The sequence below is a fragment of the Scyliorhinus torazame genome, chromosome 6, assembly GCF_047496885.1.
Source record: "Scyliorhinus torazame isolate Kashiwa2021f chromosome 6, sScyTor2.1, whole genome shotgun sequence".
Lineage (NCBI taxonomy): Eukaryota > Metazoa > Chordata > Chondrichthyes > Carcharhiniformes > Scyliorhinidae > Scyliorhinus > Scyliorhinus torazame.
In genome coordinates, this window is record NC_092712.1 from 142,091,661 (window position 1) to 142,108,034 (window position 16,374).

Consider the following 16,374-nt stretch of genomic DNA (forward strand, 5'->3'; position numbering starts at 1 on the left):
GCACTAGCCCTTCCCCCTCCACCATTTTTCCACTGGCTGCTGCACCACAGGTCTCTTCCAGCTCCTTGGCCAGATCTTTCACCTTCTTCTGCCAGGCTTGGTAACCAGCAGACGTCTGCTACTTTTGGGGGGAACTTCTCCGCCGGCCTTCCGTTACACTTTTCCATCGAAGTTGCATCCAATGTCGGGTAAAAGGAGCTCTTTCCTACGCCTTCAAGCCGGAGCTGCCCTGTGTGCGACCACTCACACCATGGCCCCACCAGACATGTCCCAGGAAATTTCAGTTTTGATTCTGGCCGCATAGAGGCAAGATCCTACCATCTCTATCTCCAGAAAGGCTGGTGTGAGTGCAGTATTTCTGAACTTGCAGAGAAACCATTACAGGCTGCAAAACAAAGACCAGAACCTGCTATTTATTTCTGGAAAGGCTGTGTTGCTATATTTCTTAAACCACGGAAACCAGAATGAATGATTCTACAGAGACTAGCACAGGCTGCAAACAAAGACTTTAACCTTTAGCTTTCTGTGAAGGAAGTGTGCTAAAAACCATGATCTAAAACAAAGACTCTTTTTCCTTTTACTTATGATTTTTACCCACTTCCACCCGTCTGTGTTTGTCTGTCTTTTGTGTATAAACGGTAGGGGCCAGTTAAAGTGGGAATTAGGAATTAGATAATAGTTAACCAGTTGTATTTGCTGCATATTTCATTTATAGTTCTTGTTATAAATAAACATTCATTGTACATTTACAAACCTGGTTACTGTAATTATTGGGCAGCCAAGGGCCAAAGACTTTGGGTATTTTTCTAAGAATTATCGGTTAATTCCCTTGTGCTGTGTCTCCAGGTCAAATGTGCTGGAATTGATCATGCATGAGCCCAGGGTATGGCAACATGCTGAGTGAAGAGGAATCTGGCACTTACTTTCAATGTAAAGATCTTAATTAGCTGCCCAGGCATAAATATGGTGATAATGAACTGCTGATCAAACAGACATTAGGAGCCAGATTTACACTGCATCAGGATGGCTTGGAAGTCCTTTGAAAATGGCAGACATGGCCCAATTCCAGGATTCCCAATCCCATTCCTGGGGTTTCCGATTTTCAAGAGTATCTTTCAAGGGTACAGGCTGGTTTGGGTCATGAGCCTCCACCTTGCAGCCTTGAATCTGGCAACTCCATTGCGGGGATACCTATATCTCAGTCCTCCGCAATTTTCATGGTGATGGACCAGCTTTTCAAAGAGTTCTGGTTCACCCCAGAGGTGTTCTGAACCATAGACTGCATAAGGCAACCTTTTGAAAGGGATGTTTGTAATGTCCTCATTTCACCCATCCCATGTCAAGGTATGCCCCCACTCACCCCCTATGGCCCATTATGTTAAGATGTGCTTCTCAAACTAACTCCCTTGACCCTTCATGTCCTCCATTGCAAGGTACTTCCCAGTCTCATAAAAGTATCAATTACCTGGATCTTTAAAAGTATCAATAGCAGAAACTACACGTACTTGAAACTTCTTACCTTGCGTAAATAAATATTGTGTAATTGGCAGCGCAGATAATAGAGCCAGAGCTGTCAATTGAGCAATGATTTCTCTGGGGTTCAGGTGTTTCAACAGAATAATAGATTTTTGGTTCTCAGCCAAGAGTACTTAATAAGTTCACCTCGACACTTGGCAGCCCTGGTGGTGGTCCCTGACCCTTTTTCTCAGGTTGGTTGGTCCAACGCCATCCCACGCCTGTGCACTCGTGCTTGCTCCCATCACTTTTTCTTGAAGTGGGGAGGTCAGGATTGGAATTTACCTGATTCCTGCTACCCATCTCGAGGACCAAAATCCAGCTCTAAGTGCTTAACAGATTATTCTTTTGAGCTCTTTACAAAAATAAAGTACGATCATGAATTGTGAAATGGCACCATAGCATTCCATGTATGAGATGTGACGATAATGAAAGTCACAGCTCGTCTTTATAATTCACTCCCCATCCCAGGCACTGGCTGTCCATATTCCCTACCTATTCATGCACAAAGGGAAAAAAATGCCTTCATTTAGTCGAAGCAAACCAATTTACTATGATATGTTTCTGACCTCCAACCAATTCCATGGCTCCTGCCAGTAACTTAGTATGCCTCTCTGAGTCATCTTACACACTTGGAAGTACAGGTGAAGTAGAATAAGGGTCAGGAACAAAAGCTGCAAAGCACAATGACAGTGGTATGAATGTAAAATGTTACTGCAGACCTATTAAATGTACATACACTCCAAATGAGACAAAATCCTTTCTCCAATATTTTAAACGGTTTTCTGTTGTGCATCATGTTTGTGAAATTTGCATTCTGGATGAAGAGCTGATTTCATTTCTTGAAATGGCTGTAATCAAACTCAGACTAATAGGTTGGGCACTTAATTCAATATCGAGTGGTTGTGGGTCCAAAGTGCAGAGCCACTATAATTATGCATCAATGAGCAAAAAGAAGTCTTAATGCTAAAAGTGAAATGAACGTCAAAAAGTAGATTTAACATAACAAAACTGAAAAAGAACATTTGTCAGCTGTTCATACGTATTTCATTCTTATTTTATTTGACTGTAGTTTGCCATCTCAAAAAATATATATTCATGTATAATCCACAGAACAGTGGCCAATATCTTTAAACACGAGATCTGAAATTCTCACCTCAAAAGCCATGATGAAATAATCCACAACAGAGTTTTTCTGGTAAATGCTGATGGACTCTATGTGAGCTGACGGAAGAACACCTCCTAATGGTGGGAACTCTGCCAGCAGTGACACTGTGGTGAAGAGGTTGGTGGGAGGATTGTAAAGGGTGAACTCCACCATCACTGCTCTCGTATACTGATCAATCCACTCAGTTTCCTTCAGCGTTAGTAATGTTGCATGAGTCGCATGCCTAAGATTTTTGAGGGAGATGCGTGAATAGTGGAATACATGCCACTTCAATCTGCACTATTTGAAAAGTTAAATGACAACTTCTTAGATTTCAATGAAATAGCTACAATTAAAATTGTCCTTCATGTAAAAAGATTAATTGTCGCATTAACATTCAATTGCATTATCCAGGCAACAGCTATTGTGATTTACAATGCTTCTACTTCTGTAGCATTTGAGAAACATTAATATTACACATTAATATATTTAAATATAGTTACGACAATTAATAATAGATCATCTTCATAATTTAATCTCACTTTATTGAGAAAAATGGTCCCCAATGGTACTGGCCACATTTTCTTCATCTTCAGCTTTGTTCATTGCTCCATATACCTTTTCTATCCTTAGAAAGATGCTCGTAATATAGTAAGGGAACACTGGAGAAACTAGTCAAGAGATTAAAAGAACCAAGAAATCTTTCCTTTGGCACTAATCTGCCAAGGCAAGGATTATGTTTTGCCTGGAAATATTTTATTGAGGCGACCATTCATTCCGTCAAAGATTGGATTATCTTTCACAATTCTCAAATTATATACCAGACGTAAACCCTCTCATGTTTATTCCAAGTCTCTGATATCCATGTTCCATCCACACGAGATCACGTCTTGCTCTCCACAATACCACCATAGACATGAATAGTGACAGCAATCTAGCCTTATGCTCCATGTCAAACATCTCTTGTTGGAGATAGTCATTGTCTGGCACTTGTGTGAAGCAAAGTTTCCTTGTCACTTGTCAGCTCAAGCCTGGATATTGTCCAGGTCTTGCTGCATTTGGACATGAACTGCTTCAATATTTGAGGAGTCATAAACGATACTGAACATTGTGCAGTCACCAGTGTCGTTGGTGGTGGAGGGATTGAATATTTGTTGAAAGGGTAGCAATCAAGCCGGATGCTTTGTCCTAGATGGTTTTGAGCTTCTTGAGTGTTTTTGGAGCTGCACTCATTCAGGCAAGTAGAAAGTATTAAATTACACACTTGACTTGTGCCTTGTAGATGGTAGACAGTCTTTTGGGAGTAAGTGAGTTACTTACTGCAGGATTCCTCGTCTTTGACCTGCTCTTGTAACATTAACAGATCAGCCATGATTTTATTGAAAGCGGAGCAGGCTCAAGAGGCTGAATGACCTACATCTGATCTTATTTCATATGTTTTTGTACGTTTCGTTCCCCACCGAAGAACTAGAAAATAGGCACTTTGAATCAAAATTAGCCTTCAAAAAATTGGACAAAAACATCCCCTCATCCTCAACTATGCCAGGAAGCAGTAGCTCCAAAGGCTGTAAAGAGACCAAAACCTGCGGCAAAAGACAGGAGAAGTGAGCGAGCAGATCAGCGCACCCACGAGGCAGGGGGTCCGCTGCCACACTGGAGAGAGGGAGGCCAGCAACCCAGAAAACAAGCTCCCCCACCCCGCCAGAGGATGGATGGAAGAAGTTCCTCATGAAGGAACTGAAGGAGCTGAAGGATGGAATTAAAGTTGAGATCCAGGCAGTGGTTAAGTTAGTAGTCTCAGAAGCATTGGCCACCATGTAAGTGGCCCGCGACAAGGTGGAAAGGAGACTGGAGGCCCAGGTAAACAGAATTAAAGACTTGGAAAAAGCCTTAATGGACCAGAGAAACTGAATCATCACCCTGGAGGTGGAAATAAAGAGGTTGGTGTCGACCCAGAGGAAACTGAAGGGTCAGATTGAGGACCAGGAGAATTGGTTGAGGCGCCAAAACTTCAGGATAGTCGGCCTACCAGAGGGAACCAAGGCAGGGACCTGACAGACTACGTGGCCCAGAAATGGGAAACCTGGTGGGAAGCAGAGGTTCCCCAACCCATCAGAGATCGACAGGACCCATAGGTCGCTCCGGCCAGAATCCAAGGCTGGGGAGCATCCGAGGGTGATCATCGTCAAACTGCATGGTACCAAGACCGGGAGGCTATCCTACGCTCGGCCAGACAAACTGGGAGGGACACAAAATCAAGATATATTAGGGCAGACCTGGCAAAGCACCAGGCAGAAATCAATAATGCAAAGTCGGCCCTGTACAGGCACAAAGTGAAATTCGAGATGCTGCACCCAGCCAGACTTTGGGTCACGTCCCAGGGCAGGGAGCATTATATTACAACCCCTGCAGACATGGGCAGAATTTATAGCAAAAGTAAGTAGAATGTAAGGCTGCATAACTATGATTATCTATGACAACCTCTGATCTGGAAGCAGCAATAGTAAAGAAAGTGTCTGTCTGGGGAATGCTTGGGGAATCTGTAATTTTATCAAAAATGTTTGAAGAGGAAAGTTAAGAGTTTATATGAATTGTGAAGAAATCAGTTGTAATTTTCCTGGAGAATAAGAAATAATAGTCCATGTGAACAAGCAACCCTTGACCTGAAAGCAGTATCTACATAGTGGAAGTTAAAATGCATAAGATGTGCGGCCAGACACAAAGAAGAGCTACAAGACAGAAAAGCCAGAGGCAGAAGGCACTCAGCATACAGATATGGATTGAAAGAGAAGTAAAAGCAGAAGAGGGAGGATTGCATGGGTCGACTAATGGGACCAGCCCTGATTAAGCAGGTGCTCCTATCGGTGGAGAATTGTCGAAGTCCTTGAAGGGAAAGGGCTAGAATTCTGTTTGGATGAACTGTGTGACCGAAGCTGGATCCCTGCAGATGAAAGGAGGTGCCAGAGGAATTAGTGAGATAATCTCACAGTTACATCTACTATTCCATTTGTAATCTATAGTTTGTACTGACCATGATTTTCTGTAACTTTCCATTTAATTTATGTTGATTTGTGTTACAGTAAAAGTTACAAAGAATGAAATCTTATTGATAATTTCTTCATTTGGACATTGTTTTGGAAATTTGGTTAGTTTGGTTTCCGGGGATCAATGTGACAAAATTGGAGGCTGCTGCAGTATATGAACCCAGAGACTCAAACAGGTTCACTGGAACTCTCCAGTGCTCAAACAAACAAGATTTCACGCCTGATTCTGCTATATTGTTTGGGAAATCAACATGGATATCTTTGAGGCTCAAGCCTTTGTTGAGAGAGCTGATCTGACTCTCAGTGACTTGAATCAGTTGAGAAAAAATCATTTACAGGCTGTAGCATTGGGAATTATTATTAGACCAGGAGCCGAGAGGGAAGAATCCTTGGAGAAATTGCTAGACATCTGGGGCTCAAGGAAGGAAAGACCAGTTCTACTCGCATTCGAGTATAACCAGCCAAGTTTGAAAAAGAAATGGAACCAGGATTGATTGACTTAGAGAGCAAGAAATTAGCAAGACATAAAAGAGGTAAGGAAAGACAAGAGATGATGAGGGAAAGAGAGAGAGAGAGATGAAGAAACTTGAAATGGAGCAAGAATTCCGACTATGTAAACTTGAATTGAGGAAAAAAGGGGTGGCCTCACGACTTCAAAGCAGTCTGCCTCTCAAACAATGGAGGGGGAACAGGTGCTCAGAATTTTTTTTAACCTTTCAATAGTAGGGGAAATCCAATTGCCAGATATGACAGGGAGAGTTTACCAACAGGCTTTTCTACATTTTGAGTAAGTTCTGAAACCTTCTAGTGGAAAAAAAGTACTGTCACTTACTCAATGGTGGTCAATGTAATATGTAACTTACCATTACAGAACAGAAACTTACGGTGAATCACTGAATGAAGAACACGTCCACATTACAATACAACATTTGTAAAGAAACATTTTGCACTGAGAGTATCTGTCAGAATGTTCCGGATTCCTCAGCAGGCTTCCCCAATAGTCACAAACTCTACAAAGAAGTACATTTTTAAAAAATGGATTCCAAAACCTGCACCAGCACACAAAAATAGCGTGCAGGAGGAAACACAATTTTCATGGGGTCCACTCACAATCCTGACCTCAGAAAAGGTGGAGTTTGCAACAAACGCCACTCGAGGTACTGAAGTCAATGGGACAGAAACTGGGCTTGGTGTAAAACTGTCTGTTGATTTGATTTTGTCGATTTCGCACTTTTGATGAGGATCAATTTTACCCAGTGCCTTCTGGAGAAGGAGATTTGCAGGGAGGTGGGAATTTAGGAAGAAAATTAAGCATAGCAAATCATGAACATAGCTGGTCCAGGCTTGGTTTTCATTCACAAGACAAAATTACTGGAATCACTGTGAATCTTGTCTGGCTTCAATTTGTTGCAAAAAACAAGCTTTACATTGAGTAATATCAACAAGAACTAAAATGTTGGTGTATTAAAAACCATCGATGAAAACATCTGCATCTCTTACCGTGTTCTACCAAGGTTAATAACAGATCCCCTTCCTTTGTAGCAATTAAGTCGGCCACACTGGCTGGACTGTTCAGTTCCTACATGCTTTGCTGTGTTTGAGTGACCTGCATAGTGGATCGTAGTAGTGTCTGGAGACCCACAGTCCTGGATAAGCCCGGAGAATACTTCTGGAATCTAAAAATAAAGAGAAAAGGTAAATACACACTTCTACCACAGTCCAACAGTCAATCACATAGATTAGAAAGGTATCACGGTGGCGGCCATGGAGTGAATGGTCGCACACAGAGTAGCTCCGGCTCGGAGTGGGGTTGGTTTTGGCATTTTTTATTCTTGTATTGGGTAGATTCGGCAGAAAAGTGGAGCGGAATGTGTGAGAGAAGAAGTTCTCCCTGGATTGGCATACTTACTGGCCACCAGTGCCGGCTAAAGACTGAAAGACCTGGCTCAGGAGTTGGAGGAGATTTGTGGCACAGCACCAATTGTGAAAATGGCAGAGAGCGAAGGGTCATCTGTGGAGGGAAAGCCTCAGATGGAGCAATTGATGATCTTTATCGAGGAGGAATTTCAACAACAGAGGAAGGAGATGCACAATGACTGGGCAACGGCGATCGAGGGACCAGTGACACCTCTTCGCAGGTTGCTTGGTCAGGTGGAAAAGTGCCTCAAAGCGCAAGGGGGTGACGATCCGGGAGGTGGAAAAGGTGGTGTCCAACCTGAACAACCATATTGTGTATTTGGAGGCGGAGGTGGGGATCCCAGGGAGCTATGCAAGTCTCTGCGGTCGAAGGTGGAGGAGCCAGAGAACAGGTCCAGACGACAGAATTTGCAGATTGTGGGTCTGCCGGAGGGTGCGAAGGGAATGAGCTCCACAAAGTACATTTCAAGGATGTTACCCAGGTTGGTGGTGGAGAAGGTTTTGGACAAGTTCCCAAAGATGGACAGGGCCCATAGGTCCTTGAGGCAGAAGCCGAGAGCAGGGGAGCCGTCGCACGTGATGATTTCACACGTTTTTAGACAAGGAGAAGATCCTGAGGTGGGCCAGACGAAGCGAGTATGTGAATGGGAGGGTAATCGAGTCCGGATCTACTATGACATTGGAGCGGAGCTGGCGAAGAGGCGTGTGAGCTTTAACAAGGCCAAGGCGGTGTTGTACAGACTGCAGATTCGGTTTGGGGTGCTGTACACGGCTAGACTGTGGGTAAAGCATGATGAGCGGGAGTATTATTTTGAGAAGCCGGGGAAGGCAAATGTCTTTATAAGGAACCATATATTTTGGGGGAGTACTGAGGGTGGTACGGAATGGAGGAGCCAAGTTCACGAAGTTGGGATTTATTGTTATTCTGGGTTGCCGATGGGGGGGGGGGGTTTCAGAAGTTGTAAGTTTGTAAGGGGGGAGGGGACGATCGCTCCTCCCCCTCCCACCTTTTGTTTTTTGAGAGGAGGTGGTTTGTGAATTTTGGGATTTATTTAGTGTAAGGGGTGTGCTCGATAGGGCTTTTGGGTTTTGCTGATGGTTTTGTCGTTATTTAGAGTGGTTGAGGGCCTTTTGCACAGGCTAAGGTGGGGGGCAGGGGTGGGGTGTGTGCAAGGGGGCCTTCGGGTGGGAGTCGCACGCAGGTAAGCAATGCTGGTGAACGGGGGTGGGATGGGGGAGGAGGTCGCGAAGGTTGGCCAGATTGGGGTGGGGGGACTGTAACGTGGCAGGCTGGGAGGATGAGTGGGCGGAGTGGGGGGCCATCTTGGATGGGCCCGGTTCAGAGTGGATTTGGGCGAGACAGAACTGAAGGGGCATAATGGCAAACGATAGAGGGGGGTGGAGGCGTAAGCCTCTGGAAAGAATTGTGACATGGAATGTTTGCGGGCTAAATGGACTGGTCATAGCGAGTAGGGTGTCGGAGGGGGCGCCGGTAGTGTTAGTCAATGTTTATGCACCTAACTGGGACAATGCGGTGTTTGTGAAGCGGGCACTGGGATGATTCTGGACTTGGATTTGCACCAGCTGATCATGGAGGGGATTTTAACTGCGTGACGGAGCCGAAGGTGGACAGGTCGAGCAACAAGTCAATGGGTAGGTTGAGGATGGCGAGAGAGCTGGGAGTGTTTATGGACAGAATAGGGGTGGTGGGTCTGATGATGTTCAGGAACCCAGGAAGGAGGGAGTACCCCTTCTTCTCGTATGTGTACAAGGTACTCTAGCATTGATTTTTTTGTGGTGAGTTGGGTGGTGTTGATGGGGTTGGAAGAGACGGAATATGCGAGAATTGTAACTTCAGACCACCCGCTGCATTGGCTGGATGTGAGGCTTAGTTCTGGGCAGGCGCAGACGCCAGGGTGGAGGTTGGATTCGGGACTTCTGGCGGATAAGGAGTTTTGTGAGAAAGTGAGAGTGGCGATTATGAATGAATTATGTGGAGCTCAATAAGAATGAGGAGGAGGCGGTGGCCATGTTTTGGGAAGCTTTGAAGGCAGTGGCCTGAGGTGAGATCATTTTGTATAAGGCTCATAGAGATAGACGAGGAAGGGGGAGCACAAGTGGCTGTTAGACAAGATAGTCGAGGTGGATAGGAGATATTTGGCGGACACTATGAAGGAGTTGTTGGCAGAGAGGAAGAGGTTGCAGGGGCAGATTGATAGGTTGACAACAGGCAAGGCAGTGGAGCAGCTGCGGAGGGCAAGGGGGGTGCAATATGAGTATGGGGAGAAGGTAAATCGCATGTTGGTCCACCAATTGCGGCGTCAGGCAGCGTCTAGGGATATTTTGCAGTTAAGGGCGGAGAAGGGGGAGTTGGAGTTGGAGCCAGTAAAGATAAATGTTCGGGGGTGTAACGAGATGTTTTATAAGGCCGAGCCGGTAGGAGCGGTGGGGGATGTGGGGTCGTTTCTGGACGGGTTGGAGTTCCCAGAGCTGGAGGAGAGGAAGAAAAAGGCATTGGTGGAGCTGTTGGGGTGAAGGAGGTGATGGATAGGATCAGGGCAATGGAGTCGGGGAAAGTCCCAGGGCCGGATGGCTTTCCGGTGGTGTTTTATAAGCAGTTAGCGGCAGAGTTGGCCTTCCACCTTGGGGGGGGGGGGGGGGGGGGGGGGGGGAATGTTTAGTGAGGCAGTGGAGAGGGGTGAGTTGCCAGTGAAGTTTTCGCAGGCGTCGATTACGCTGATCCCAAAGGGGAAGGTCCCACTGGAATGTGGGTCCTACAGGCCCATCTCTTTGTTGAACGAGGATGTGAAAGAACTGGCAAAGGTGTTGGCGTGTAGGCTGGAAGGGTGTGTGCCAGTAATCCAGAGGCTCATGCTAATGCTGTGGGAATATGGGTTCAAATCTTACCAAGGCAGTTGGTGGAAATGAATAAATTAACAATTATTCTGGAATTGAAAGCTGTTCTTCATTTTAAAAAAAAGATTTAGAGTACCCAATTCATTTTTTCCAATTAAGGGGCAATTTAGCATGACCAATCCACCTATCTGCACATCTTTGGGTTGTGGGGGTGAAACCCACGCAGACATGGGGAGAATGTGCAAACTCCACGCGGACAGTGACCCAGAGCTGGGATCGAACCTGGGACTCGGCGGAAACTTGTCACCCTTACATGGTCTCACCTACATGTGACTGCAGACTCACAGCAATGTGGCTGATTCTTAACTGCCCTCTGAAACGGCCTAATCGTAAGCTACTAGGCTGTACCAAACTGCTGCAGAGCATGGCAACAAATGCTGGCCTTACCAGCAGTTCCCACATCCCATGAAAGAATAAGAAGAAGTTTTTAATAAGGCTTAAATGCATTAGAACAAAGCCTGCCCAATCTGGGGTATGTACAGTTACCAGATGCATGAGGAATTAGAGTGCGTGAGTGTGAGCAAGAGTGTGAGTATGAATATGTGTGAGTGAGTAAGTGAGTGTGAGAGAGAGGACAGAGAGAGAGAGAGAGTGTGTGAGTGACTGAGTGTGTACGTGTGCAATTGAGAGCAGGAATGTGTGTGAGTATGTGAGCATGTGTGTGTGTACGAGCATGAGTGAGAGAGCGGGAATGTTTGTGTGTGTGAGTGTGGCTGCAGGAATCTGTGTATGTTTTGAGAGGAAAAAAACTCTGAATCTCCATCTTAAACGGGAGACCCCTTATTTTTAAACTGTAACTGTATTTCTAGTCTCTCCCACAAGGGGAGACAAAATCCCTTTGTGCATCAACTCTGTTAAACCAGATCTTATATGTTTCAATCAGGTTACCTCTCAATTTTCTAAACTTCAAGGGATACAGGCCGACCTGTCCAACTTTTCCTCAAAAGGTAAACCCCCTTATCTTAGGAATCAGTCAAATGAACCTTCCCTAGCCACTCGAGAGGGCATCAGGGCGGAGGGAGACCCCGGAGCGCAGGGGCGCACCCGCGTGGCGTACTCACAGCTGGCGGCCACATTGGGTGCCCGCTGGGGCCCGACTCCATGGTGAGAGCGGCGACCCTGACCATTCTGGATGGCCCCCGAGCAAAGGGAAACCCCGGAGTGCAGGGGTGCATTCACCAGGTAAGTATGGGTGATCCCATAGGACCAGGGGGGGGTCAGAAACCCCTCACCAGGATTGTTACCTGGAATGTAAGGGGACTCAGCGGCCCAGTTAAAAGATCCAGAGTCTTCGCCCAGCTAAGGAGCCTAAAAGCAGACATAATCTACCTACAAGAGACGCACCTGAGGGAGAAGGACCGACTGCTGGTAAGGAAGGACTGGGTGGGACAGACGTAGCATTCATGCTACGGGATGAGGGCTAGCAATATTAATTAGCAAAAGGACGAGGTTTACGGAAACCAAGACAGTTACGGACCCAGGGGGAAGGTACGTCATGGTCAGCGGTGTCCTGGAAGGGGCACCGGTCGTATTGGTAATTGTGATGCTCCCAACTGGGATGACTCAGAATTCATAAAGAAGACCATGGCGGAAATCCCCAACCTTGACACACATCGACTGATTTTGGGCTACGACTTTAACTGTGTGCTGGACCCACTGACCGACCGATCAAACCCCAGAGCAGGGAAAAAAGTCTGGCATGGGTAGGGAGCTAGGGGCCTTCATGGAACAGATGGGGGCAGTGGACCCATGGAGGTTCCAGCACCCGGGAGAAAAGGAGTTCTCGTGCACAAGGTATACACCCGTATCAACTTCTTTGCAGTGGGGAAATCGGTGCTTCCAGGGATCACAGGAACGGACTACTCCGTGATCGTTATCTCCGACCACGCTCCACATTATAAGGATGTGAGGTTGGAAACAGGCTGGGCCCAGTGCCCCACATGGAGGCTGGTCACAGACCTCCTGGCCGACAAGGCTTTCTGCCAAAAAATATCGCAGGCCATAGGCAATTACGTTAGTAAAAAAAAAAACGGGGAGGTCTTACCCTCCATGTTTTGGGAGGCACTGAAGGCCGTGATCAGAGGAGAGATCATAGCCTACAAGGCAAGCAGAGATAGGGAAGAGAGGGTGGCCAGACAACAGGTAGTGGACTCCATTCAGGAAGTCGATAGAAAATACTCCGAGACCCCAACCGGAGGGCTGCTGGCGGAGAGGAAAAAGCTGCAAATGGACTTTAACCTGATATCCACTAGGAAAGCACTGTACCAACTCCGGCAGACACGGGGGACCTTCTACGAACACGGAGACAAGGCTGGCCGCCTATTGGTTCACCAGCTGAGAAAGCAGGCAGCCACGAGGGAAATAGCGCAGGTTAAGGATAGCAAAGGCAGACTGGTAACAGAACCAAAGGAGGTCAATCGGGCATTTGAGACCCTCTACCGGGGACTGTACACCTCCGAGCCCCCCAATGGGGATGCGGGAATGAAAAAGTTGCTGGACAGACTGGAACTACCAATGGCGGGGGAAGACAGACAGGGGGGGGGGAGCTGGAAGTACCAAGAGACCTGTGAGAAATCATGGAGAGCATCAGCTCCATGCAGGCAAGGAAGGCACCGGACCCGACGGGTTCCTGGCGGACTTCTACAAAAAATTTGCACCAGTCCTGGCCCCACACCTGAGGGACATGTTTGCAGACTCACTGGCAGGGGCACCCTGCCCCCCACGCTAGCACAGGCCACAATCTCACTGATAGCCAAAAAAAGATAAAGACCTGACGAAATGTGGATCATCCAGACCCATTTCACTGCTGAACGTGGATGTGAAAATACTCGCAAAGGTCCTGGCCAAAAGGCTGCGTACCAGAAGTGGTCGCAGAGGACCAAACGGGCTTTGTCAAGGGTAGGCAGCTCACAGCGAACATCAGACAGCTCCTGAATGTGATAATGACCACCCTCCCCCCCCGCCCGGGGAGAGAACACCAGAGGTGATCGTCTCACTGGATGCAGAAAAGGCCTTCGACAGAGTCGAATGGAGCTACCTCCTCGAGGTACTGGAACGGTTTGGGCTAGGAGCGGGATTCACCACCTGGGTGAGGCTCCTGTACAACGCTCCCAATGCGAGTGTCCGAACTAACACCACCAGCTCTGAATAAGTCCAGCTGCAGAGAGGAACAAGACAGGGCTGCCCCTTGTCCCCACTCTTGTTCGCGCCAGCGATCAAACCCTTGGCAATAGCCCTGCGGGACGCATAAAGCTGGAAGGGAATCCGGAGAGGAGACAGAGAACACAGAGTCTCACTCTATGCTGATGACCTGCTCCTCTATGTCTCGAAGCCACAGGAGGGACTGAAGGAAATACTGCAAATACTGAAAGAGTTTGGAACCTTCTCGGGCTACAAACATAACCTGGGCAAAAGCGAGACATTCCCATTGAACCCAAAAGGGGGAGGGACAGAGCTGAAGGGGCTCCTGTTTAAAACGGCCCAGAATAGATTCCGCTACCTGGGGATCCAAATAGCCAGAGACTGGACACAGATCCACAAGTGGAACCTGACCAGCCTGGTGGAGGAAGTAAGAAAAGACCTTCAACGGTGGGGCTCACTCCCACTCTCCCTGGCGGGGAGAGTGCAGTCGATCAAGATGAACGTACTGCCAAGGTTCCTCTTCCTGCTTAGATCCATCCCGATCTTCATCCCCAAGGCCTTTTTCCAAAACGTAGACAGTCTCATCATGGCGTTTGTGTGTGTGTGTGTGTGTGTGTGTGTGTGTATGGGAGGGGGGGGGGGGGGGTTAAGAACCTGAGGATTCCCAAACCGACACTGCAAAGAGAGAAAGTCAGAGGGGGCCTGGCTCTACCGAACCTACAATACTACCACTGGGCAGCAATGGCAGAAAGAGTGAGGGGATGGGTACAAGAACCTGACACAGATTGGGTACAAATGGAGGAGGCATCCTGTAAAGGAACAACCCTCCGGGCCCTGGCTACAGCAGTACTCCCATCCTCCTCAACTAGGTACACAATGAGCTCAGAACCATGCTGAGAACGTGGACCCAGTTGAGACAGCACTTTGGGATAACCAAAATGTCCCTTATGTCCCCCATTTGCGGCAATCACAGATTCCCCGCCCCCCCCCCCCCCCCCCCCCCCCCCCCGCCCCAGCCATGCTAGAAACCACCTTCACAAAATGGAGGCGGGGCGGGGGCACACTGATGGTCGGGGACTTCTGCGTAGGGCGCAGACTGGCGACACTGGACAAACTGACGAGGAAGTGGAAACTATCAAGAGGACAGGAATTGAGACACCTCCAAATAAAGCACTTTCTCTCAAAGAGACAGTAGGGTGCCCCGTGGCCCCAGAAAGCACACTACTGGAGGACCCGATAGGCACAAGCAGTGAGAAGGGGGTGCTATGTGGGAAAATATATGGACAGCTACTGGACAGAGCCCAAACACCACTGGACGAGACAAGACAAAAATGGGAGGACGAACTGGGGACAGAGGTAGGATGGGGACTCTGGAGGGAAGCACTGAGCAGGGTGAACTCCACCTCCTCCTGCGCAAGGCTAAGCCTAATGCAGCTCAAAGTGGTGCACAGAGCACACCTGACCAGAACCCGAATGAGCAGGTTCTTCCTGGAGGTGGAGGGCAAATGTGAGCGGTGCCAGAGGGACCCGGCCAACCACACCCACATGTTTTGGGCTTTCCCCAAGCTTGCTGGGTTCTGGACAGCCTTCTCCGAGGCAATGTCCAAGGTTGTGGAGGTGAGAGTGAAGACATGCCCAATAGTGGCAATCTTCGGGTATCGGAGCAACCAGAGTTACACAAGGGAAATGGGGCCAACGCCCTTGCTTTCGCTTTCCTAATCGCACGCCAGAGAATCCTGCTCGGCTGGCGATCGGCAGCACCACCCACAGCTGCAGACTGGCTCGCTGACCTCTCAGAATTTCTACACCTGGAGAAGATGAAGTGCGCCATCCGAGGGTCAGAGGAAGGCTTCCTGGATACTTGGGGGCAGTTCGTTGGTCTGTTCCAAAACTTGTTCGAGGCCAGCAACAAGGAGTAAGCCAGGGAAAAAAAAAAGATGAAGAACCAAAGGACTGCGCAACCCGGCTTGGGGGGGGGGGGGGGGGGGGGGGGGGAGGAGGAAAATGGGGAAACCACAAGAGAAGAGGAAGGGTGCTGAAACCAATGGGGGGGGGGGGGGATATTATGGACCGATCCAGAGGGCAGCAAAATGTGCGTAGTTAGTCAAATGAAGGACAAAACAAACCTCTCTGTAAAATAAAGCAAATTAGCACGGACAGGAAAAATATAATGTATATAAGCAACAACTGTTTATAAATATGAGAAAAGCCAATAAAAAGATTTTCAAAAGAAAAATGAACCTTCCCTGAACGGCTTCTAATACAATTATGTATTCTCTTAAATGAGACAAAAATGAAAGATGTGCTCTCGATGTGGTCTCACCAATACCCTGTGCAACTCTTAACAAAACATACCTCCTTTATACTCCATTCCCCTTGCAATAAACAACAACATTTTATTGGCCTTCTAATCACTTGGTGTACCTGCATGCTAACCTTTTGTGGGTCTTCCTCTGTCACTGCGGGTCGGGGTACAGGCGGTTAAAATGAACGTGTTGCCACGATTTCTGTTTATTTTTCAATGCCTGCCGATTTTCCTGCCAAAGGCTTTTTTCAGAGAGATTGAGGGAAGGATTACGTCGTTCATATGAGGAGGGAAGGTGGCCAGAGTTAGAAAGGTGCTACTACAAAGGGGAAAGCAGGCAAAGGGTTTGGGTCTTCCGAACCTGATGTATTACTACTGGGCGGCGAATG

At 47.6% G+C, this 16,374-nt stretch overlaps 1 protein-coding gene across 1 annotated transcript in view; it reads right to left on the minus strand.

Annotated features, from left to right (window-relative positions):
* Nucleotides 1–16,374, minus strand: part of LOC140425041 (polycystin-1-like protein 1) — a 543,547-nt gene that overhangs the window by 58,943 nt on the left and 468,230 nt on the right. Inside the window, exons 57-59 of the mRNA XM_072508831.1 lie at nt 7,207–7,382; nt 2,672–2,906; nt 2,085–2,189 (exon numbers count right to left, since the gene is read on the minus strand). Coding sequence (XP_072364932.1) covers nt 2,085–2,189; nt 2,672–2,906; nt 7,207–7,382 — 516 coding nt within the window. The remainder of the gene's footprint in view (nt 1–2,084; nt 2,190–2,671; nt 2,907–7,206; nt 7,383–16,374) is intronic.